At 42.3% G+C, this 24,504-nt stretch overlaps 1 protein-coding gene across 3 annotated transcripts in view; it reads left to right on the plus strand.

The window, feature by feature from the left end:
• Positions 1-24,504, plus strand: part of sema3fa (sema domain, immunoglobulin domain (Ig), short basic domain, secreted, (semaphorin) 3Fa) — an 84,031-nt gene that overhangs the window by 52,463 nt on the left and 7,064 nt on the right. For 2 of the 3 annotated variants that reach the window (XM_058631776.1, XM_058631775.1), the window contains exons 3-10: positions 10,471-10,631; positions 10,717-10,779; positions 14,466-14,585; positions 15,908-15,997; positions 16,865-16,958; positions 18,455-18,574; positions 20,586-20,725; positions 22,628-22,742. In XM_058631776.1, coding sequence (XP_058487759.1) covers positions 10,471-10,631; positions 10,717-10,779; positions 14,466-14,585; positions 15,908-15,997; positions 16,865-16,958; positions 18,455-18,574; positions 20,586-20,725; positions 22,628-22,742 — 903 coding nt within the window. The remainder of the gene's footprint in view (positions 1-10,470; positions 10,632-10,716; positions 10,780-14,465; positions 14,586-15,907; positions 15,998-16,864; positions 16,959-18,454; positions 18,575-20,585; positions 20,726-22,627; positions 22,743-24,504) is intronic. The other variant, XM_058631777.1, reaches the window with a different exon arrangement.

The raw sequence follows: 24,504 nt of genomic DNA on the forward strand, positions 1-24,504 counted from the left end.
CATAAACTTACAGATAGAGCTGCTGTTTTACTTTTCGTAGACCTCAATTATCTCTCTCCCAGGTCATAAGTAGAAAACACAATATTGCTCCTGATGTATAGGCGTTTTCTTTAGGTTGTTATTAGTGGTGCAACGGATCATCATTGATCCGTGATCTATTCGGATCAATATCTTCGGTTCGGCACACACGTGATCCGTGGATTGGGCAACCAAAACAGCCTCTGGAAACCATGAAATTCTGTTTTTTTACTGAAATCACTATGGGTTATCCTCTCAGAACCTGAAAGTCTTGACCAAATTGATTGACTGACAACCCTTCATTGTGGCCCATACAGCAACAAAAGGTATCAGTCATCTGCCATCTCGGAATAAAAACATTGTGACTCTATATGAAAAAAAGCTTCAATGATTTTCCATTGAAGCTTGTTTAATTTGGTTTGCAGAGGACTCGCTCTTACAGTCGCAACCGCCTCGGTCTTTGCGGTAAAGCTTCCACTGGCTGTGAAGTGAGCACAAAGCCTGTCAGACACATGAGCAGGTCCTCACTGCAGGCTGAAAGTCCCACAGCCCATCTGAAGTCCACACCACACTGCTCAACAACTAGCCGCCTGATTGTTGAGCATTAGCTGGTTGTCCCCTGCCTGTCATAGGCAATTAGTGCACAAGACTCAAGCCTGGATCTATGCTGACATGTACCTGGTCGGGGGGTGACCCCGTCTTTGTCTAGCACTGACGTGGGGTCAAGTGTGGGTGTATGCAGCAGCAGGGGGAACCAGTATTATGCTGACTGTGCGGAGGCAGATGGGCTTCATTAGTGGTCTTGTGGTATGATGACTGAATTCTGGTGATCCCAGAGCAAGACGAGCTGCCCTGCCTGGTCATTTGGGACTGAGGGCAGGTTTTATATTCACATATTTAACCCATGATTGACAATCTTGTTTAATGTTTGATACAGGATAAGGAAATATTACCATAAGCATTCATTTTCAACTTTTGAGAAATTGGCTGTCTTTTGGATTTAATATTTGGGTGTAACATTGCTGTTGAATCACTTTAGTCACGTTTCTTCATGCTGGAGTTGAATACTTTGTAATGGGTGAAGTATAAGCCTGACAGTCATAGCAAAACTCATCATCATCACTGCACACATCATGCACACCTTCTTCCACCTGTGCCATGCTGGGTGCTAAAGAAAGGAGTGAAGGTATCAACAGAAAGAAGGTCTGTTTTATCTCAAAGTGCTGGTATGCAGACATGGGCTAGTGGATGCTGGCAGGATCAGACACGCCAAGTGAAAGCTGAGGTGTTGGGAGGAAGCTGGGTGATGAATCGAAATGGCATAGAGAGGAAGATTTAAGATCTGCTGGTACGCCAGTACTTTCTAATAGAGCAGCACTGACAACATCTTTAAAGAATTCACACAATTGCGTGAATGTGTGCGAGGCTGGCGGAAATGCTCAAACAATCTAAGGAGATTGATGCAGGAAACGAAAATAATGACGATGCCGAGATACTATGCATTCTCTAATCACTCCTCACGGAGAAGTAGTTCAGTTTTATTTCGTAAAATAGAAGAAGCAGCATTTTCATGATCGGACATTTGCTTTCCCCATTGCCTGCGATTTCAAAATTGTCCAACTGAAAGTCAATAATATCTCAATATCGGCTGGTGCTTAACCTTATCTGGACAAGCAGTTCTTGGAGGACTTGGCACATAGCTAACACCCCTCCCAACCTAGTGAGTGCCCACATCCATGTTTTAGAGGGAACTTCCCAGAGCATTTCATTCAGTAAGCCCAGGTTACTGTTTCCCTTCAGGCCATGAGACTCATCGAAACTCCCCTCCGCAGTTAACAGGCCTGATTTGAACGGCATCTTCCCGTCTCCTGGTACAAGTCACTTCATGCATCTAGCAGCCTAAACTTGGCCAAAATCTCTCAACAGGTAAACCAATATAGAGCGTATTGCACATCATGCAGAGATGCACGTATTTTACTCAAACAGGTGGTGAAATTTCTCCTCACAGCAAAGTTTTAAACATGCATCTCCACTCTTTCCGCCCCGGATCTTTACCTAAGCGAGTGGCCGAGGTTTCCGTTTGTGTGTTTTGTCCTCTGTCCAACTCATGATCAGAATACACATGAAAGAGCCTCTGTGTGCCTTTTGTGTGTTGTGTTTTTTGCCCCTCGAGTCGCGGTGGGATCGTAGCCTCTCTCTCTCGCTCTGTGTGTCTGTTGCTGAGGAGCTCTCCAACTCGGCTCAGAGTTTCCATGGCTCTCCCCGGGCCTGCTTTGATAAATGGAAGTTCTTACGTTTGCTGTCAGGCTTTTCTACCCGTGGGACCCCTCCCTCCATTCTCACTCCTCCACCACACCATTTGCTGTTGTGGGTGAAAAATGACCGAAGGGAGCAGAGTGGATTCTCAGCGCTTGGACCAGAGAGTGGAACACCCAGACAGGATAGAGGTGGCTGTTGTCCCCAGTGGACCTTGAGTCAACACTTGCTTCTAATGGTCTCTCTAAATTTACCTTCTAATTACCCCCCACTTATTGCCCCCAGCTAGCAACACACTGGCCATGACCTTGATGCACAGGGAAACACGAGGGCGCTGTTAAAAGTGCACTTTGTTTGGTTCTGGCTAAAATCAGTGAGACGTGAGCTGATGCATTATCGGGGACAGCGCAGATTTCAACAAACTGAATTGAATAGAGGAATAAAAGAAATCTATAAACAACAATAAAGAGATCACTCAGTAAAATGTGGTGCATCTGTGTGTGTGTTAGCGCAGCTGACGGAGAGGGAGAGTATTTGCCAGGTCAGAGGTCGGTCGGGGGGAGGAGGGTTTTGCACTCATTCACACCAGCGCCGTCTCATTATTCAGCCTTTTCCATAATCCCTCCATCCTGAGGTGTCACAACACACCGCCGCTGCCACCCTCACCAGCTTGCTGCGAGCAATGGCACAGCTACGACAACAAACACAGCTTCATCATCATTACAGTGGCTCGCTGCATCTGCGCGACCCCAATCCCACACATAAACCCTTGTGCACACACTGGCCCGGTCGCTGGACCAGGCTGTGCTTGGGGATTGAGAATTTTCTAAACAAAGTAGGGAACCACTCGCGTGTTTTTTTATGTCCCTAAAATGCAGAGATTATTCATGTAGATGACGAAAGGGAAGACGTTGGATTGGATTCCTGTTCTATTGTTATAGTAACTGTTGGCTTATATTATTTAAAACATATTATTTAATCTAATTTGACTGTTTTTCAATCTAATTAATGTGTTAGTCTGACGAAAACTGACCCAGAAATAGAAGGAAGAAAAATATGATTTGTGAATCCAGAGCGGTGTGTCAAGGAGACTCTTTCAGCTCATAGAATTAAAATCCTTTCTTTCTTTTTTTTTTTTTCATAGAGGGTAATGGTCGGTAGAAAGACACGGAATGGTGATCAACATGCTACCAACTAGCCTGCTACAGTTGTACTGGAAAATGCTGAAATAGGTTATATCCCCACCTAACATTGCCAGAGGCAGACACACATCGTTCAATATGTCAATATCATGCTAGTGCTTTTATACTGGAACAAGGACAATGAAAAGTGTTGTTGACTGTGCATGGAAACATTCCTCTTTTTAGAAAAATCATTTCCCATCTCTCCCTGGTCTCCTCCTCCTCCTCCTCTCTACCACCATCCATGTTGAGTATCATCAGGACCACCCTGCTCTCTCCTGACCCAGTGTGGAGCAGGCACCCTGCCTGACCCCCCTAGAGATAATCCTGATTATGCTGAAGTGTGCAAGGGGGCCAGGATGAGCTTTCACCTCAGCCCCCTTGTGCCCTTTAACCTTTCACTTGCGTCCCTGCAGCGCTATTGTGGGCAGCTGTCTCTGTCAGTGAGTGTGTGTGTGTGTTTGTGTGTGTGTGTGTGTGTAGAGGAGAAAGCAATGGTCAAATCCATATAAGGAAAATTGCAAATGAATGTTATTTTCTGTCCGTTTCTTGACGTGTAATACCACCGTATCCACGTCTGATTATGTACAGTATGACATGAATGTAATGAGGCTTGGGTTCACAGACGAGACGAACTGAGCGAGCCTCTCCTCCTCCTGCTCCCCCGTGCTTTAATTAACCTTTCCTGTCATCCAAAACCCCAGAAATAGATTTGTTATAATCTCTCATTTCCACTCAGGAAGTGAACTCCCAACTTTAAAATCAATCTCTCCCTGCTCTTGATTTGTGCAGTTGGAGACAGGTGTCCCTGGTTTGATGTGAGGCTTAGAGAGCTTTACTGCCGTGTCTGTGTACACACACACACACACACATTTGCACACCGTGTATCAGTGGCAGACAAGCATGAAGAGCATCTGAGTGACAGCATCCGGAAAGGGAATAGATAAGATATAATCTGTGGCCAATTACTTCTCCTTGTCAAGCACAGGTAGGCAGCAATCAGTTCCAGTGACATGTGTACTAGGTCAATAGTTGTGGCTCCTGTGAGAGGCAAGAGGCTGATTATAGGGTGGTGAACGGAGGCGGGACACAAAAGCTTGCGACAGGTTGAGCTGATAAGGCTTCCCTCTGCTGTGCAGCTCTGCCCGTCTCCACAATGACCTCTCTGTCCTCTGCAATTACACACGTGCCCTCGTCTCAGACAGTCATTGTATTGTGCTTGTTTTTGCAAAGTTTTGCAAAGATTTCACAAATACGTCTGTGTCTTCAGACTTTGTGCTTACCTAGAAGATGTCTTGGGAACCTAAAATGTTTTTACCAGCAGTGGAGAGCTGCTGTCAGCTGTTTAAGACATGAGACTTGACTTAATTGGAAAAACCTGTGGTCATCTGTCCAAAGTGTTGGTCCTAGTTTGTGCTGTGAAACACATCCACCAGTGGCAGATGTGGAACTTAAGTGAATGTTTGATATTTGTAAACTGGTGTTGGTTGGTTGAGGTGTGTGTGTGTGTGTGTGTTCTTGTATGGTATCTTTGCAAGGACCAAAAAAACCTAGAAACTATAGGGAGTGTGTATTTTGGCTGGTCCTCATTTTTTGCTTATTTTAACCATAAAAGGGCCAGAAAATGTCCTCTGAGTACTTGCTTTTGCCCAGTTTTCCAGAATGACTTTCGATATCTGGCAGTTATTTACAATTTACTGCATGTTAAAATAGTGTATAACAATTTAAAATGAAGAAAAATTAAGTTTTATTTAGAAAAAAAACCCACTGTAGTTTGAGTTAAATTTGAACAGTATAACACATTTAAAATAACATTTGTTTGAGTTTTTGTCTTAATGTCCAAAAACAGGCCATAAAAATGGAAACTATATGCACTGGCATTTTTTAACTCTGGTGACAAAGGCACTGATTTGTTGGCTTCCTGAAACAGCGCGAGGGAAATTACCATTATAACTAACTGTTGGAATTTTTCGGAATTACATTAATGCAAAGGTTTAGGGTTAGAATTGGGTTTAGGTTAGGGTACGGGTCTAGGGAATGCATTAGGTCAATGAGTGTCCTCCCTACAAACACTGTGCAAATGCGTGCGTGTGTGTGTGTGTGTGTGTGTGTGTGTCACCTCTTCAGGACCTTTTCTGGTGTAAACACTGACTTTCAGGGACGAGTCGTCCTCTTGGGAACCAAAGCCTCGCCCTTATTTTGCTCTGGTTAAAATGTGATTTGTGTTAAAGTGGCTTTGATCAGTGAATGGAAGCCAATGCAAGTCCTTTAAAAGGAAAGCTGTGTGTGTGTGAGAAGAGACACAAGGACAGTCTAAAACTTGAAAATGTTGTCCTCCAATAAGAACCTGTGAAATTCAGACTCGCTAATGGAGAAGACATCTCCACTACCTGTTTAAATAGATAAACAATAAGGAGTGGGACCTCCAGGTGACACACTGGGGCATGCATGACTGCAGATGAGCTGCATCAGTGTGGGGGTCACAACTCTAAAAGAATGTGAGCACCCATGGATTGGGGAATTCTGACAACATGCTGAGGATGCCTGGGCAGGTATGTGGGATTCTCTGCCACCTGCCTACTTCTTTTTCCACTTTTCCACACACACAAACACACATACTCCAACGTATACAAGCACACACCGACAAAAGAAAGCAAAGCTCTCCAAGGCTGATAGCAGCCTGTGTCGGTGCTGCATCTTTAGTCATCTCCTGCGAAACAGAGAGTCCCTGTTGTCCCTTTTTTTAAATATGACCCAGGAAAAGCACACCATACACAGCCTGGCCAAGGGGTTACATACCTTGGCTGCAGAACAGAGCAGACAGTGACACACACAGTGCAGTGGGATCACATCAACAGGTGGACTGGCTACAGGCTCAGTTTACCAGCAGATGTCATTCACATTCATTAAGGGTAGTAGGAGCAGATTGGGCTTTATCCAACAAAAGGGGTCCTGAATAAACTGAAGAAACGTACACCAGGGAGAAAGACGATGTAGCTCTGTCTGTCTGTCTGCCCGCCCGCGTGTCTGCTTGTGATTACAAAGACCACGCTTGGAAACTTGTTGATACACACCAGATTCTGTGGTCCTCAGCGACAGACGCTCGCGCGCCAGTTAAAAGTTAAAATCGAGCGTTAAACCCAATGTCAGGGCTGTGTGTTTTTGTTTTGTAGCGTTTTATTGGCTTCAGCTGTAACGCAGGAATGCGTCTGACGGGATGAATTTGCGCTGACAGTGGAGCTCGTGAGTGCTCTGAGGCTTTGAGGTGGACTGTTATCATACTTTGCTCCTTATCTCGCCACCGGCATTATTTCAAAGAGAATGTGTTTTAGCTTGTATCCTCTCATAAAGACGTAATGTTTCTGCCGAGTGCGGCGTTTCCACTTCATTTTCACGGATTAAAATGGCAAGAAAAGTGGAGTTAATGTAGTGTGTAGCTCTGAGAGAAGCGTGGCATTTTACCTGAGGCTAGAAATATGCTTGGTGCATTTCAAGTCATGGTTTGCAGTTGGCGCTAGAGCTAGGATTATGAACTATAGCATTAAAAAACAGAGCTTCGTACAAATAGGGTGCTCGATGAGGCCATAAGCAATTGACAGTGATTGCACAGCCGTAATGCACTTTTATTTTCAGCCCCTATCTTTTCCGTACTTTGTCAGTAATCTCCCTTGTTCACTTATCGAAAACATAAAACAGAAACGTGTTGTTTAACAACTATAAGTTGTCCAAACCACAATTGACAACAATTTGCACCATGAGAATTTTCTGTGAGGGAGATAATTATTCCATTTTCAATTTTCGTAACTGCCAATAAAAAAATGTAATTGTTCCATGCTGCGAAGTTATCAGCCCAGACTAAAAAAAAGAATGATCTCATCCTTCTGTAGCACAAACTCGTCTTTGGGCCTCGTGTCTGGATGGTTTTCTTTTAGTGTTTCATGGTCCTCGTGAAGTCAATATGATCTTTATTTTTCCCAGGACTACATTAGGTTTGCTCTAGATCCAATGATCCAGAATAAAAGACTTGAGGAGAAAATAATGCACATGTGCAAATTATGATGTGGTTTGATTAATGCTTATTTTTAGATGGAGGTCGACGTATATGGACGTTTATATCTTTAGAAATCAGGGCAGAGGATGGCCCCATTTTTTTTTCCCTCTACACCAGTTTAAACAGAGTTATTCAAAATTCAAATTTTTATTGCATTCAGCAGCATTCATCAAGTTTCTGAGAAGAAACATTTGCAAATTTAGATAAATAAATAAAAGGCCAGTGAATTAAGTAATAAGTTTCTTTTAAAGTTTTTTTTAAAATAGCAAAAACTCCCTTGAATTTTTACCTAACGTAGATCTGTCCGTGTGTCTTGCCGCCTACTTGTCTCGTATCACTGCCTCTTTACACCCATTGAACTTTGCAGTGACCTAACCACCGTCAGACTGTGACAGCCAGTCACCGGCAGCGTGTTGCCTGCCGTTCAGATACCTCCCCCGAGTGTGAATCTTGAGTGCTGGGGGTGATAAATGTGGGACCTCAGTTGGTGGCTGTCCCTGGAGCTGCAGTAGACAAGGATGAGGAAAATGAGACAGGAGGACATGGAGAATGGAGCAGAACGACTTTGGGAAAATCTGTAATTTGCAATATTCCACTTTCAATTTGATTTGAAAGATTTTAAGTTTGAGAATGTAAACTTATAATATAATAAAATAATTGCTTCCAACATGTAGGAATTCATTTTTTTTAAAGGTATAGAACACAGAACAATCAAAAAAAGCAACACAATTTTTAATAAATAAATTGGACCTTGACATAAAAGAATCTCTTGCATCAAAATATATATATATATATATATATATATATAATTTACATATGGTGTGATTTACTATAAATTGCAGCCTTTGCAATTTGCTAATTGTATTATTTCGCACTGCAATTTGAAACAGATTGTTTAGCACTAATGGGATATCAGCTGGGAACCAATGCTGATATGATTGGAATTGATATCAATTGACATTTTGAATATTGCACGCCTGTGGTTATAACAAACACTCCTTGACCTGCCACTGTGTCAACTGGTTTTTGTTTCGCCTTTCTTTGTTTTCTCCTGTTTTTAAGTTAGGAGCATAGGAACAGGGTTTTATTTTTACCTTTTATTTTCTGTTTTTCTTTGCTGGAGGTAAGATTAGAGTCACTGTTTGTTATTTTGGCATTGCTTGTCTCCAATTTATTAAATAGACTTTTGGCTTTCTTTGGAGAGAGGAGTCACACACACTGCCCCTTATTTTTCTAGGTCAGGGACATAAGACAATAGTGCCTAAAGTACAAAAAAAACATGATTATTTACTGTAAGTTACAGAAAAATACTTATTTACAGTTGCAAATAGTAAACAGGTTTTTAAGACAAACCCCTATCACTGCCAGTTCCCCACAGTTTTTGATGAAAGTGAGTCAAACATCAAGGCCTCCATACTTCAAAGAGGCATCACAGATTATCTTAAGAAAACATACCTCATGGTATCATACCTGATACCATGTGCCGGGATGCTTTTCACCGCATTACCTGACAGAGCTCAGCACTCCAGCAGCTGATTTAACTTTCTGGTGTGAAATAGGTTTTTGCTGCTTTTTGAAAGCAGTCGTAGCCGTTCGGGGGAAGTGTATTTTGTCATCAAACTTGTTCAAAGAAAACAGTGGAGGTGTTTGTCTGGTCCCATTGAAGTGGAACATGAACAGATCCTCTGTCCGGGTTCTCTATCTCTGTAAATAGAACAGCACAAGTGCTGGCTTAACTATCGCAAGCTCCACTTTCCCAAGTGTAGTTTGAAAGAGAGCGAAAGAGAAAAGAGGGAGACCCTCCTATCAGATTCTCTAACAGCTTGAGAGGTAATGGGAGGACCGGGAGGAAAAAGCTGCTTTCTGTACACCAGATCCCCACTTATCTCCACTCGCACACCGAGTGAAACTTAAACTCCCAGTGAAATGCCTTGAGCAGTATGTGTGAGCCATCTGAGAACTTGTTTTTATTTCAAAAATAGTATTGGAAATAAAAGTGATTTTTGAGGCAACGACGTGGCAATCTTACACATGATATGATGTGGGACTGAGCCTGGGGATGAGTCGACATAGCAGAGACTCTGCTGCCATTCAACTGGAGACAATTCACAAGTTAATGGCTATTATGTCTTTTACGGCTCAACATAATTGAAGGGGGGAAAAACGTGAATGAGACCCAGGGTCAGAGTACAGGTTCTGATCATTATCTGCTTCCAGGCCTTGTTGTAATGGAAACCATGTACTGCATGTTTGAAGTTTACTATCCTGCTACTTTTCTGTCACCATTCAAGTCCGACTCTCGTCTCCCGGGGATTTAAACATAATACAGCTGAACTGAAAAAGTTTTAATTCAAATTCAACGAAACCTTTTTTACTTTTCCTTAATATTACAAAACATTTTGAAGCAAACGCCCGGTCACTGTGTTGTGACACTTGTGCATACATGTGATTTCTTCTTGTTTCCTTGCTTTCGTCAAGCCCACCATAACCTGATTTAGCCTGCCCATAAGCCCATAATGACGGGTTTCAACTGCGATGCCGAGACGAAAAAGAACAAATGTCTTCTATAAATTAACTGAGGAGCGTCTGATAGTAGGTTTGCACATCGTTTAACTGCTATCACGCCATCAACATGACTTGTGTTTGTACTTCCATAGATTTGCATACTCGGTTCAAACCATGAGTGACGGTTATTTGTGGGTTACAACATGGTTGTAGGGTTAAGTCTGCGTGTGCATGTGGATGTGTGAGTAAATGAAGAGGAGAACACTTTTAGAACAGGAAGAATGAAAAAATGCTGGCAAACCAAACGGCATCTCGCTGCCAAAAATGAGCAGCTTACAGACATCTCCTGTGACCATGCCTGTGGTTTTGTGTTTCCCAATTTTATTCTATGGCTTTTCTACTACCTTCCCACAGACAGAGCACTAACAAAAGCATATATTTTCTTTTTTTTTGTTATAGAGTTGAAATCCACTGGCACCGCTCACCACTTCTCCTTTCTGCTAAACTCGACCGACTATCGCATCCTCCGCATGGACGAGGACCACGACCGCATGTATGTGGGCAGCAAAGATTATATCCTCTCTCTGGATCTGCACGATATCAACAAGGAGCCACTCATAGTAAGAAAAAGCCTGGTGAAAACCTTTGACTGGACGAGTTCAGCGCGAGTTTACAGCTAACCCACATTCATCTTCTCCCCGGCAGATACACTGGCCTGTTGTCCCCCAAAGGAAAACCGAATGTGTTTTGTCTGGAAAAGACACGAATGTGAGTATCCCAGCAGTCATTTGGTCCCTTTTACTCAAACATATTTACAATCGATAATAAAAGCATTTGTTAATTCTAGATAATTGACAATTGATTATTGTCTGTCACATGAAATGAAGAGTTTTAAAGACGTCACATTGGGCCACGGACGATCGCACTCGCACATCTGACATTGTGTGGCCCGAACAATAAATCGGCTTGTCAAAAAAAGTAATGAACACATTAATCCCTGTAAAAGTAATCATGCTGCAGTCCTAATTTAAAGTCTCATGCTGGTGACCTCCTCAAGTGTTTTCATACCGGCCATTCGAGCAATTCATCAAATCTCAACACCAACTGGGAGACCTGTAATACACCAGTAAATATTACAGCGCGGCCGTAAATCTGTGTCCTCTGTGACCTCCCGCCACATTTTAACACCTTTTTTATTTTTATATCGGAGTAAAAAAATCCCCCCCACTGTTGTTTCACTCTGCCACACCGCAGATTTGAGTGTGGCAGCAGGGTCAGTGAAGGACACTTCAAATCTCCTTCCAAAATGTGACTGACTGTGTGGCTCCCATTCACCGTCTCTGCCTCCCTGATTGCTGATTGCATACAGCTGCCGCCAATTAAGACTCGAGTAGGCGCCCGGGACGTGTGACATTCAGTTGTCGTCGCTGACAGCTGAAAGTACTTCCTATGAGTGACCCTGCACTATCATGACAGAGTCTTTTACGAGAATAAAGTTTCTTTTTTTTATCATTATCTAATGTATTATTAGTATTATTATTAGTATTATTATTATTATTATTATATAAATAGCAGCAGCAACACAGATGTCACCAGCGTTATCCTTGCAGTCGACCACTACCAGCCATTTCCTCCTCCTCCACAAAAGAGTCTGTTTGTGATTCTTTCTTCCAAACAAACTCGGTTTCTTTCACAATCTTTTCCAAGTCCTGAAACTAAAGATAATGTGGCAAAAATGTGAAGTGTTTCTTTATTTGTGAATAGCCCCAGTCAAAATGTAATAATTACGACTTTATTCTCATAATATTACAACTTTATTCTCCTAATATTACGACTTTATTCTCATAATATTATGACTTTATTTTCGTAATATTACGACTTTATTCTCCTTATATTACGACTTTATTCTCCTAATATTACGACTTTATTCTCATAATATTATGACTTTATTCTCCTAATATTACAACTTTATTCTCCTAATATTACGACTTTATTCTCCTAGTATTACGTTTTTAATCTCCTAGTATTATGACTTTATTCTCCTAGTATTACGACTTTATTCTCCTAATATTACGACTTTATTCTCCTAATATTACGACTTTATTCTCATAATATAACGACTTTATTCTCCTAATATTACGACTTTATTCTCCTAATATTACGACTTTATTCTCATAATATAACGACTTTATTCTCATAATATTACGACTTTATTCTCATAATATTACGACTTTATTCTCCTGAGTTTGGCCCTAATACTGTCGTACACCCCTGATGCATATTATAATACTGTCGTACACCCCTGATGCATATTATAGATGAAGGTTTCTTTGTTGCACGTTAGTTGTTTGATGTAACAGTTGTTGAATGTGAAAATGAAAATGAGTTAGCTCCAGGAAGCTAGAGACACATTTGAATTTGAAACATTTCAACACCGACCTCAGCCCAGGATGAGACAGAAAAAAATGATTAAAATTCGTATGAAAGTCAGATCTTTATCTTTTGATTTGCTCATATATTCTGACCTTCCTCACACACACACACACACACACACACACACACACACACACACACACACACGCGCGTCCATGTTAGAGCTGAGCGCTGCCAGAAGTGGTAGAGTGATGAGGTGCGGGCTAATAACCCTGCGATCCCCTGCTGGTACAGAGTACAGGCTGCTGTTTATCCAACTGGAATGTTCATTTATGCGTGTTTCGTGACCCGCGCCTCTCACTGCCTCTGGCTACATCGCATTAGTCCCTATATTATGTGAGCATGTACTGTATGTACCTCTCTCCGTGTGTGTGTGTGTGTGTGTCAGAGTTAGGCTTGAAATTTTATCACAAAAATAAGAAATACAATTGCCCACCAGGAGACATCTCGGCAGTCCGAGCTGCTCTTTAGGGAATGACCGATGATGACAATTCAAAAGCAATTCAAAGGGGATGTCGGTTCAGCCAGGAGGTCAAAGGCAATCATCCCCACTGTGCTGTCTGTGGGGGGGGAGCACAACTGTGCGCTGAATAATACACACACACACACACACAGAGAAAACACATCCTCTGAATCCTCCTGTCTTGTGCATCTGTCGTGCTGCTAATATCTGCCAAAATGGCTCATCCTGCATTCAATCTTTTTTATGCTCGGTACATTCTTTCTTTTTTTTCACCAGCTGTCACAAACTCCCCGACATGACGGACAAATCTGTAAGCCCTGCACAGTTTTTGTGTTTTTGATTTGCACGGATTGGATCCAGAAAGGTGGACAGCTGGTTAGACGAGCAGAGATTAGGAAGCTGCAGACCTCGAGAGCTCAGAGCGCCGTTCGCCACCTCTTTGTCTTGAGTTGAGGAAAACGTTAAAACTTTAATTCTTATCATGAGAAAAACAGTTGCCACAGTGTGAATATGGATTACAATGTAGTTTTGACCAAATTACACAGTAACCTAGATAAATGACATCTTTTTTTAATGTAATGTTGACATTTAGCAGAGTTTTTGAGGGAAATGTTGAAAAGAATTACTCGATTACTAAATGAATCAACTATTTTTATTATCGATTAAATGGTTTGAAGCTTTTTTCATTATTAAAACAAGATTTCTGATTGTTTCAGCTTCTTAAATGTGTTTATTTTCTTCATTTCTTTGCTCCATATAACTAAGAAATCACTAAAAACTGAATCATTTTGGTTTGTGGACAAAACAAGACTTTCGAGAACTTCATTTCCAGGTTTGACAAACACTGATCAACATTTTTTTGACGTTTTCTGACCTTATGGACCAAGCAATTACTCGAGTAATGGAGAAAATAATCGACGGATTAATCCATTATGAAAATAATCCTTAGTTGCAGCTCTAAAGACCTTTTTATCTCGCAGTGTTAACACTGAATCTGGATCATTTCCAGAGAATGTCATTAAAATGTGTTACTTTTAAATTTACGCAGGCGTAACCTCAGCTTTTAGACTCTCACATCTTTGTCTTAAATAAAAGCCCAAATTGGATTATATACTCTCTTGTTAGGAAAAGCCAAATCTTTCACTCGACGGCCTCATTTGGGTCTAACCAGAATGTTTTTTAGTTGTCGAGAAAATGACGGAACGTTGAATCGACTTTGCCCGGCACTCGACAGCTCCGATGCTTAGCTGCTGCTGTTGGTTTGTGCCACACAGAGTTTCATGGTGTTAGGAAACATTTCCCCCCTTGACAGTGTGGTCTGATGTGAAGTCTGAGCCAGGCAGAGCTGCCAAACACAAGTCAGCCAACAGTGGAAATGACCCATGTGAAGGTTGTAAGCCTCGGCAAAGAGGTTATTAACCATCAGTGGCGGCATTTTTTTTTTTTTTTTATTTTGTATTGTGTCAAAAAAAATTCCCTCATTGCATTTTCATGTTTAGAATCCCTGTTTTAATCTGAATCTCTAATCCTGCTGGGTTTTTGTTTGGCCCTCCCTCAGGGAGAATGTGGAAACTTCATCCGTCTGATCGAGCCGTGGAATCGGACCCACCTGTACGTGTGTGGAACGGGCGCGTACAACCCCATCTGCACCTACGTGGACCGAGGACGCAGGTCGCAGGTAACAAAGACGCAGCCGCGGAGACACTGTGACCTTTTTACTCTGCGCTTTCCTAAAGCACCATATCTGCCAATCAGTGTTGGATCAGAGAGTCCCCCTCCTTCTGCTCCTGCTCCTCAGTTTCACCGCCTCTGCTTTTCTTCCCTCATTTTCATCGATTTGCACAGTTTTCACAGTCTGCAGGTTTCAAAGAAAAGAAGAAAAAAAAAAGTTCATGGTAGCAGCTCAGGTCTCTAGATCTCCATTATTTTTTGGCAAATTGCTGTTGGTGAGGCACCTAACTGCCAGCGCTTAGAGACGAGAATGTCACGCTGGCGGTATATCTAGAGCAAATGTCACCTCCTTGTAGACCTCCCTCCCTCGCTCCCTTCCTCACCTGCTTACATGCACCAGAGCCTGTGGCCTGTCTTTCTGTCTGGCTGAGAGCCTCTGAAAGCCCATCATTACTGATGGAACCTCTCATCCATCATTGGCCGTGTAGCTAACCCTTCCCTCCCTCCCTCCCTCCCTCCCTCTCTCCCACCCTCCAGCACGCCAGCCATGCAGAGCAGCCCAGCCCGGCTATAGTCCACACACGTACATTCAGCAGTCTGCCTGTTTAGTCTCACTGTTCAAATGGAAGGTTCAGATTTCATTGTAAAGGTCAGTCGGCCTCTTGTCATTCAGTTTCTCCCCCAAGGCCCAAAAGCTATGTTGCTTCACACTGTAAAGGTTTTCCTCTCTGAGAGCAGATGGTAACAGAAACCAATTGTTCAGACATTCTTCACACGTTGGTAGCCCTCACTTTAGTTCTTATGTCTGCGTTTTGGTGCCGTTTCAAAGCACATTTTGCAGATTTTTTTTGTCTTTTCAAGTTGATTTGAATGACAAATAAAACAAACACTTCTAAAGTAGAACGTTTAGTTTTAGGAGCTTCAGTTGTTGAAATCATTTAGGGATTCTTCAGTTTTCCTGTCTTTGTTCTACTCCTCACTTTATTAAAGTCATGTTTTATATTCTTATTATTGTTCGTCTCATGTTGTATTCTGTCCCTTTTTCTTTAATCTTTCCTGTCGCTGCATGGATTACGCATGTTTGCAGCTGTGTTTGCATGAAGTCTAATCTTACATGGCTGCTGAATCATGGATGTTATCCACCAGGCTCTTCCCTTCTATCCCTTTTTTTTCACTCAATTTTCGTTGAAATTCTTATTCAATTCCACCTGTAATTTTTTCCCCCCAGACCTTTTATTTTTTTCCCCTTTCACCAGTTGAATGTAGCTTTGATGTGGAATTGAATGATCGGTAATGAGATGGCCCACTGTGCCATGTCTCTGTTTTTAGGGGTCCCACTATCTACAGGCACCCCAATCAGGAGGGAGAACAAGTCGGGCAGCAGACACCACCGCTACAACCGAGCATTTGGACGCGAAGGTGGGCAGAAGGACGCTGTTGTTAAGGCTCTTTAAGTCTGACGCCCACACGGAGACTTTGTCCGTCTCAGTTGGACCAGTGAAGAATATATAACTTTGCTTTTGTTTAGTTTTTTTGGAAGAACCTCCCTCACCTCCCTCCAGTCGCACTCAGCAGAAAACAATGCTTTGTAAATGTCTTATCAGTTATTTCTTTCATTTGTAGAAGCCACACACGGGTAAACGCTTAAAGACACAAGTGTGTCTGTCACTCCAGTCTGGTCGGGTTTGGATTAAGCAGCACTTTGGTCAAAACACTTTTATTTCTGAGCCTCGCTGCGTCTTTGTTGAAAGAACGGTTTATAAATGCAGCTTTGGCTGTATCCTGCTTTCCCTCACATCATCTCCCTACCTGTCAGAAAATCCCCAGGAGGCTTTAAAGCACCAGACACATCTTGGCACAAGTGTCGGCACACACCCAGTGTTGACACAGATGTTCCAAGATGTTCCTCTGTGAAATAATGGGATTTTATTTTGTTCTTGTTTGAGCCACTAACATCAGGCATGGTGGATAAGTTTTGGATTGCTCTCTTAGCGTCTTCCTCCTCCTCTCCATCTCGCTGATAACTGGCCGTGTTTGCAGTTTTTCTTTTGCTTTGCCCCCCCCAGCAGATGCAGCGGTCCCACAAGAGTCGGCTGATCAGTGCCTGTAGGGTCACAGCTCACTCCTCCATCAGTGTTATTTTGTCTTCCAACCGATCACAGAATTAGTTTGAAGCTGCCTTGTAAATGCTGCGTAAAGAAAAGAACCCTTCCCACCCGAGAACAAAAACATAATTCTGTAACAAGAGAGTTATTAATGTTTGTCGTCTTTTTCTTTCTTTTACAGGAATATATTTTCCGACTTGAACCCGGTAAAGTGGATTCTGGGAAAGGAAAATGTCCGTATGATCCCAAACTTAACAGCGTCTCTTCTCTGATCAGTGAGTACCTCCCTTTACTTCATCTATTGTTGGGAAAACACAGATTAGATTTATTAGTTATAACCAGCTCTCGTACTTTAAAAGGATCATTTAAATATTTTAAATAGTTTTATAATGTTTAGTAAAAGAAAGATCTATTCAGTTGGTTACAGTATTAACCCCTAAAGTAATATTTACTCAGTAAATCATGCTCCTGTTGTGAACTACATTTATAGATGAGATAGATGGGTGTAGAGCTGCAAATAACGATTATTTTCTTAATCGATTAATCGGTCGATTATTTTCTCGATTAATCGATGAATGGTTTGGTCCATAAAATATCAGAAAACCTTAAAAAATGTTGATCGGTGTTCGTCAGACCTGGACATGATGATGTTCTCAAATGTCTTATTTTGTCCACAAACCAAAATGATTAACTTTTAATGATTGATTTGTTATTTAAGAAAATATTCACGTTTGAAAAAGCTTAATCAATTGGGAATCTTGTTTTAATCACGAAAAAAGCTTCAAACCGATTAATCGATTATCAAAATAGTTGTCGATTCATTTAGTAATTGATTAATAATCGATTAATCGTTTCAGCTCTAGATGGGGGTGTGAGAAGGGGTGTGGTTGTATTCACTATTTTGTCCATTCGCTATTATGGAAAAAGGCCCTTTAAATTTCCTAGATTCAGGTTTATTTATTGTAATGCAACAGAGAAAATGCTAAATCACGACAGGAAGTTGAACCAGTGCTTTTTTACGCACCTGTCAGCTGTGTTTTAGGTCGAGTTTTGCCACTGTGTTCATTTCTATGGTCAGCATGCTTGTGTCAGTGGGTGGTCCTTCTCTGTCAGCAGCTTACAGGTGGTCAAGCATGGCGGCTGATCGCTGACCTTTGCCCTGTTTGTGTGTGTGTGTGTGTGTGTGTCAAAACTGTAACACAGCAAAAAAAGAAATGACTGGCATGGCAGATGCATACCACAGTGACACATCAGAGGAAACTGGAATTTCCCTTGTTTTTCTAATGCCTCCTTTAACATGTCACTGAAGACAGCTGCAACTCTGAAGGTTCATCTTCTTTATATTAATGAAAAATCAGGATCTGTTTATGTAGATGTGGGACACGAGGGCCTGAGGACTAAGTGTGTGAATCTGACGGGACGTGCTGATGTGCGTCACCCACAACTTCATCAAATGCGTATCTGTGTAAATCCAGCTGTTCCTGTTAAATCCCACTGATTGCACTAATGAGCATAAGTATGATTATGATGTAGTGATGAGGTCAATGTGACATTTCGGCCTCCACTGACTCTGACGAGATGTGTTTCTGGCACCGCTCTGTCATCGCATAGTTGATCTCAAACTTCAAACGACTACAAGCGGCGTGCGTGTCGTTAGTCTGATTTGGATAAAACTCAGAGGAATGCGTTTCAATCACACTCGGACAACAACATGTTCTCCAACCCGTGACTCCACATCTGTAACACCTTTCTTTTTTTTTTTGACTCGCAGATGGAGAGCTGTATGCAGGCGTCTACATCGACTTCATGGGAACAGACTCGGCTATCTTCCGCACGCTGGGGAAGCAGACGGCCATGAGGACGGATCAGTACAACTCCAGATGGTTAAACGGTGAAATCTCCAGATCATTTTCAATTAATCCCCTGTTGCTTTAACGACTCGGGCAACGCCCACCTGCAGCCTTTGATATTTACCCAGCAAATCACCCTAGTCTTTTAGGGACGACAATGCTGATCCGCAGCCTGTGCTCCGCGACCCCTCTGTCATTTTTAAGTCATAAAACGCACAGCACTAATGTTTGACCGCGTGCCTCCGGAGCCTGAAAACAAGGTCAGTAAGTGTAGTAGCAGCAGAGGGATATTCACTGAATGTCAATAATGACTCAGCGTAGCCTCTGCCGTCTAATGAGCCGTGGTTGTTGCAGGACTATAAATGCCCGTCAGGTGCTTTTGTTGGTTGATGTTTCCAAATCAGTCGCAGCTTCCCCTAGTGCTGCTGGCTCCCAGATTTTCCTCTGACCCTGTTACCCTGACAACAGTCCCCTGGTAGAGCTATGCAGAATTGGGACACCTGAGTCCTGCTAATCAGCCATGTGGAATCTCTTGGATAGTCGTCGTCCCCCGCTATTCCATGCCCCCCCGTCCCCATTTGGGGCCGTCATGGTGGGGAGGGGCACCCTGTGTCGCGTGTCCAGTGATGACCCAGTAACTCGGCCGGTGGGACCACACTGTGACGCCATTGTCAGGAGGGAGAAATAAGAGAGTGGATTAACAAAGGGACTATAAAAGTGTTGCTGAGTGGTCCAGCCTGCTGTTATTAATAAAACCCTGCATTATTCAGTGTCTTTGTCAGAATTAAAATAATGTGCAAGTCTAAATCTGCAAAAAATTTGTGAAATCTAATGGTGAGACTGCTCCTCCACTCACTCCTCTCTTTCCCAAGTGTGTCCGGGAACTATGATTCCCTCTGTAACCGTGAAAGGATGTCGTTGGCTTTTATTTTCGTAGTAAGCTTCCACTTCAAAACACACAAAAACGCACGCTGTGGCTGGTTTGCACGGCCTCTACAAAGCAGAGGCCTTCGCCTAAAGCGCATACAAAAGGGCTTATTATAAACAAACAAAAGCCAAACTAATTTATTATAAAGTAAATATACACTTGTGTATACACACACGACAAACATATTTAAGATGATATATTCAATTTCTGGATTTTTATGTTATGTGATACTGTGGTGTTTTCTTGTGGGTGTGTTTCCAAGGGCCCGTCCACACGGAAACGGGTTTAGGTGAATTTGGATATTTATATCGTAAAATAAAGGAAACAAAACCTATTTTTATTTGAATAAACAAAACCGCTCAGTGATTGTTCCACACACAGTCGACTGCACTGAACATCCACAGCTCGTTGTGTGTGTGTAAATACAGTCCGATGCATCTCACTCGTGCGGCAGAATTGTGCATTCTCGTTAAATATTTAGGTTTATGACAGGAAGTTGCTACATTTGTCGCTAGTCGCTTTTTAAAAAACATTTCCGGGGTTCTGTAAAGTCGCTAAAAATGCACACGGAAACGGCACGAACCGTAAACTTAACCAGACATTATTTCCCATTGTTTCCTCTTTCCTTTTCCTGGCTTGGATTATTCAATTTCAAGTTTCTGTTATTGTTATTCTATCTAATGATTACAACGTTGTCGTCTCTGTTTTTGGTGTAACGTTACATATGTACTGCAGCGTTTTGAGTGGACGTGGCCTAAGTAGCAAGACCTCACCTGTTTCCATTGATATAGCCACGTGTAACTGAAGTTTAAAATTCATTTTACCATCCGTGTGGGCTACATGCGAGTATTGTTTACTTTCTCGAAGCACAGTCGGATCTATACATCGATAAATTATAGTTAATGTCTCAACCAAAGTCTGGAAAAGTCTGCTGGAGGCCCCTTTCAGACTTGATGAACTGTGGGTTCGAGCGGTCCTCAGCGCTCGCAGGCTTCCCACACCTTTTATGTGTGGTGAGGGCTGAACATTTGGAGGCAGCTTGTGTGCAGAGCAACATGTGCTACACAGCTTGTAATGCTCTCTCTCTCTCTCTCTCTCTCTCTCCATCTTTCTTTCCCCCTCAGATCCCACATTCATCCACGCACACCTCATCCCAGACAGCAATGAGAAGAATGATGACAAGCTCTACTTCTTCTTCCGCGAGAAAGCCTCCGAGATGGGCCAAAGTCCCATGACCCAGTCCAGGATAGGGCGGATCTGCCTGGTGAGTTATCGCGCCAGTCAGCAAACCTCATGTTGATCATCACACGTGAAAGGTTTATATGTCTCCACAATGTTACAGTCTGGTTTCTTTGTCTCTTAAAAGGACCAGAGAGCAAACCCCTCCCCGCCCACCCCCCCTCTTATGATCATCAGCAACTGCTGAGCACACAAAATAACACACACACACACACACACACCGATGTGAGGAAACACAATCTGTGCCGTGTGCCTCAGCAGCCGGGCTCTGAGAATGGTTCTGTTATTTTTGTTCCTCTGGATTAAATGTTTGAGTGGCACAGTTTACTTTAGTCCACATCTGTGTACATGCACAGACATCCACACAGAGCCAGAACTATGTTTACTTACTGATGTAGTCCCATGGCCCAGAACACCGTTTTCCACTAAAAAAAAAAAAAAATTACACGGTGTCCAAAACTTTTTCTGTGTAGACTTCAGAAAAATGTCTCTCAGGATGCTCCTGTGTTTGCGAGATGCATCCATAAACTGTGTAATTTAGAAGTATACTAACCAAGACCTAGAGCCTTCAGCCTGGCTAGCTGCTCACTGAGGCAGCGCTGTGAGCTACATAAACGCTAACATGGCAATAATGGCAATGTAGACATAGAGTTATCATGTGTACAGTGTGTTTCAGCTTGTTAAAGGAAGACTTCACCATGCATTTAGCTTTGTATTACAAGAATAGGGCTATTTTTTTTGAAAAATTGCATTTCCTGACCTCGTTTTCCCCTGAGTCGAGAAATATCTTTATTCTTTTGTTACGTGCTCACCAGTGACACTTGGTCCCGTTAGCGTAGCTGTTAGCAAAGATGGCAGACACTGTTTACATTCTGGGAATGAGGTCCCGTCCCCCTACGAGTGGGTCTAAAATGTACGGAATTAGCGTTCTAGTTCCAAGGCTCGGACCAAGTGTCACTGGTGGACACGTAACATAAAAAAGAATGAAGATATTTCTCGACTAAGGGGAAACTGAGTTAAAAATACTACGTCTATTCTAGTAATACAAGTATTCCTTTATGCCAACAAATCCAGACATTTCTGTCCTGAAACGGGGTTTTACATTTGTTTTACAAATCATGACAAAAATGTCAACATTGAGGGAAGAAAACGCATTAAATATGTGCAAAATTTGTTTTTTTCCAACATGAGATATGTCACTGGATTTGGCCTGCTGGTGGTAAACCTTAAAAAGTGCATCCTGTCGGGAACTCGTAATGTGTACCACAAAATTTCAGTCCTAACAGGGAAAAAGTCAGCAAATCACTAAAGACACTGTGTTGACCGAGTCTCATTTTCAGACGCTACTGGTTGCTAATTGGTAGTTTGTTCAGACGTGTAACATCGGAGAAATTGATACTTTAACTCAAAATGCGTTTATTTTGCACACTGTCCACACTCTGTTATGAAGTTACTCTCAATAAGTTTTCCATACAAAGCCTTTTAAACCTTAAACGTCCCACACAACAACACCTGTGATCAGTGACATGAACTTCAGGAGGAAAAAACCCAGAAAATTAATTTTGAAAAAGCTAGAATGACCACAGCAACGTTTAAAAACAGAACTCCTCCATTCTCTATTTTCCTGAAAACACGACGGTTGTAAGAATGTTTTTCTTCTCGACTCTGTGAAGTCTGTGGAGTTTTCAGCCTATGAATCATTTTCCCAAGGGTTGAGCGTCTACCTCCGTCGTAGATGTTGGCCGACCTCACGAGCAGATGGGCCAAGCTCAAACACAGCGCTGATCTTTACTCAAACAGGCCCAATAACAACAGAGCCGCTGCAGTTATTTTGGACGTTTGTTTGAAACAGCTGTTAGTCAGACATTGTGTGGACTCTTCACGTTGAGGTGGATGAATGACTATTGTGTGTGTGTGTACCTCACAGAATGATGACGGTGGACACTGCTGTCTGGTCAACAAGTGGAGCACTTTTCTGAAGGCTCGACTCATCTGCTCCGTGCCAGGAGCTGACGGCATGGAGACACATTTTGATGAACTCAGTGAGTTTTAATTATAATTTCCCTCTTTTAACTCACTCCTCTACAAGTGACATCTCTGTCCACTCACTCTCTCATCTTCTGCCTCTTTATCTTCCACATGAGGGTCCCGGGGGGGGGGCACTGTTTGTGCCAATCCCAGCTGAGACAGGTTGCCAGTCCATTCCAGTCTTACATTTACACATATTCCAATTGTCCTAATCCTCAAATCTGCATGTTTTTGGACTGTTGGAGGAAACCAGGATCTGAGCCACAGGTGCTGCACCCATGGGAATAATACACAACTCCTTATATGGACGTCCTGGGGGGGTCTTTTTTTCTGTGTTGTTGAGTCAAAGTTAGGATTCATTTTATATCGCATTTTTAGTCGTGATATAAAATGGCAATAATTGTGCAGAAGTCACAAAATAGACTTTTCTCTTCCAAATTTCACAAATTCAATCCAATTTTAGACATTTTGAGTACTTTTTGTAAAAATAATTTATTTCTTTCATCAGATTGTCTAGGTTTTGTTTTTTTAAAAAAAAAAAAAAAAAAAGATATAAGACACTCTATGTTGCACATTGTTATACCCTCTGTATATACTGTACATTTAAACATAGTAATGGAAATAATCTGTCAAAATGCCCTGTGTTGTAAGGGTTAAAATGAGCAGATATTTTGACAGGCCATCGTAGTAAAATCACACGTTTAAATGATCAAATGAATGCTGGTTCACTGTCACGCGGTCCTGACTTACATGAACAGAACAGTTCATGTGACCAGTAGCACATTATGTGCTTTTTCCTGCTAAAATATGCCAACATGGCTGCTGTACACAGGTTCCATTCCAACCGTTATTACAGGCGAGGTTCTACATCCCCAGAGAAATTATAACGCGTCTGCTTAGCATCAGCCATCACGACTTTTTGTTGACAGCTCCAGTATCGGTAACTTTCTCATTGGTTGAGTTCTCTCCACATTTTAATCCACAGCAAACCACTATTTAGCACATCTCCTCTTATGTGTCGCCTCCCGTAGAAACTGCAGCTCTTAGATTACGGTATCACTGACTCATACATGTTAATCTCCGCTGACATGTGTGTTACTTTGAACATTAACACGGCTCTGGTACAGTCGCTTCTACCCTTTCTGTTTCTAATCAACATCAGCGTGTTTTTATGCACGATCACAGCGATGAGCAGCTGGGTTTGGGGTTGATGACTGACGGGATTAAGCAGGAATTTGTAGTAATCCTGGAGTTTATAGTGACTGGTGGCATGAGCTGCTGATCTTGGACTACTCATTTTGTCTAAATTTCACTAGAATGTGTTTTCATTCATTGAGTTTAGCATCTTTAGCAAAGATGAAACCTACTTTCCCTGAATCCATCTGACAACATGGACTCCAGTTAATCTCTCGATCGATATTTTGAGTCAACTGTGAAGCAGCTGCTTCAAGAAACAAGAGATGCATGAATAAAATAAAGCATACAATGACACAGTGCTCAAAATAAGAATAATGCAGATACTGTATGCTATTTTAAATCATTTACCCACTTGTTTATGCATCAAACAGAGCTATTATTTCCGTCACAAAGCATTCAGCATTTACGCTGTTCTGTCAGTGCAGATGAGCGTTTGTGGTTAGGCCACTGCGCTGTGTCCCATAGCTCTGTGGTCGGCCTTTCCCCCCCGCAACCAGGCAGTCTGTCAGAAATGTGTTCTGTCTCCTCCCGGTCCTGATGGAGCCCAGCAGAGGCATCAGAGTGGTTGTACACGAGCAC

Source organism: Solea solea, chromosome 6 (genome assembly GCF_958295425.1).
Source record: "Solea solea chromosome 6, fSolSol10.1, whole genome shotgun sequence".
Taxonomy (NCBI): domain Eukaryota; kingdom Metazoa; phylum Chordata; class Actinopteri; order Pleuronectiformes; family Soleidae; genus Solea; species Solea solea.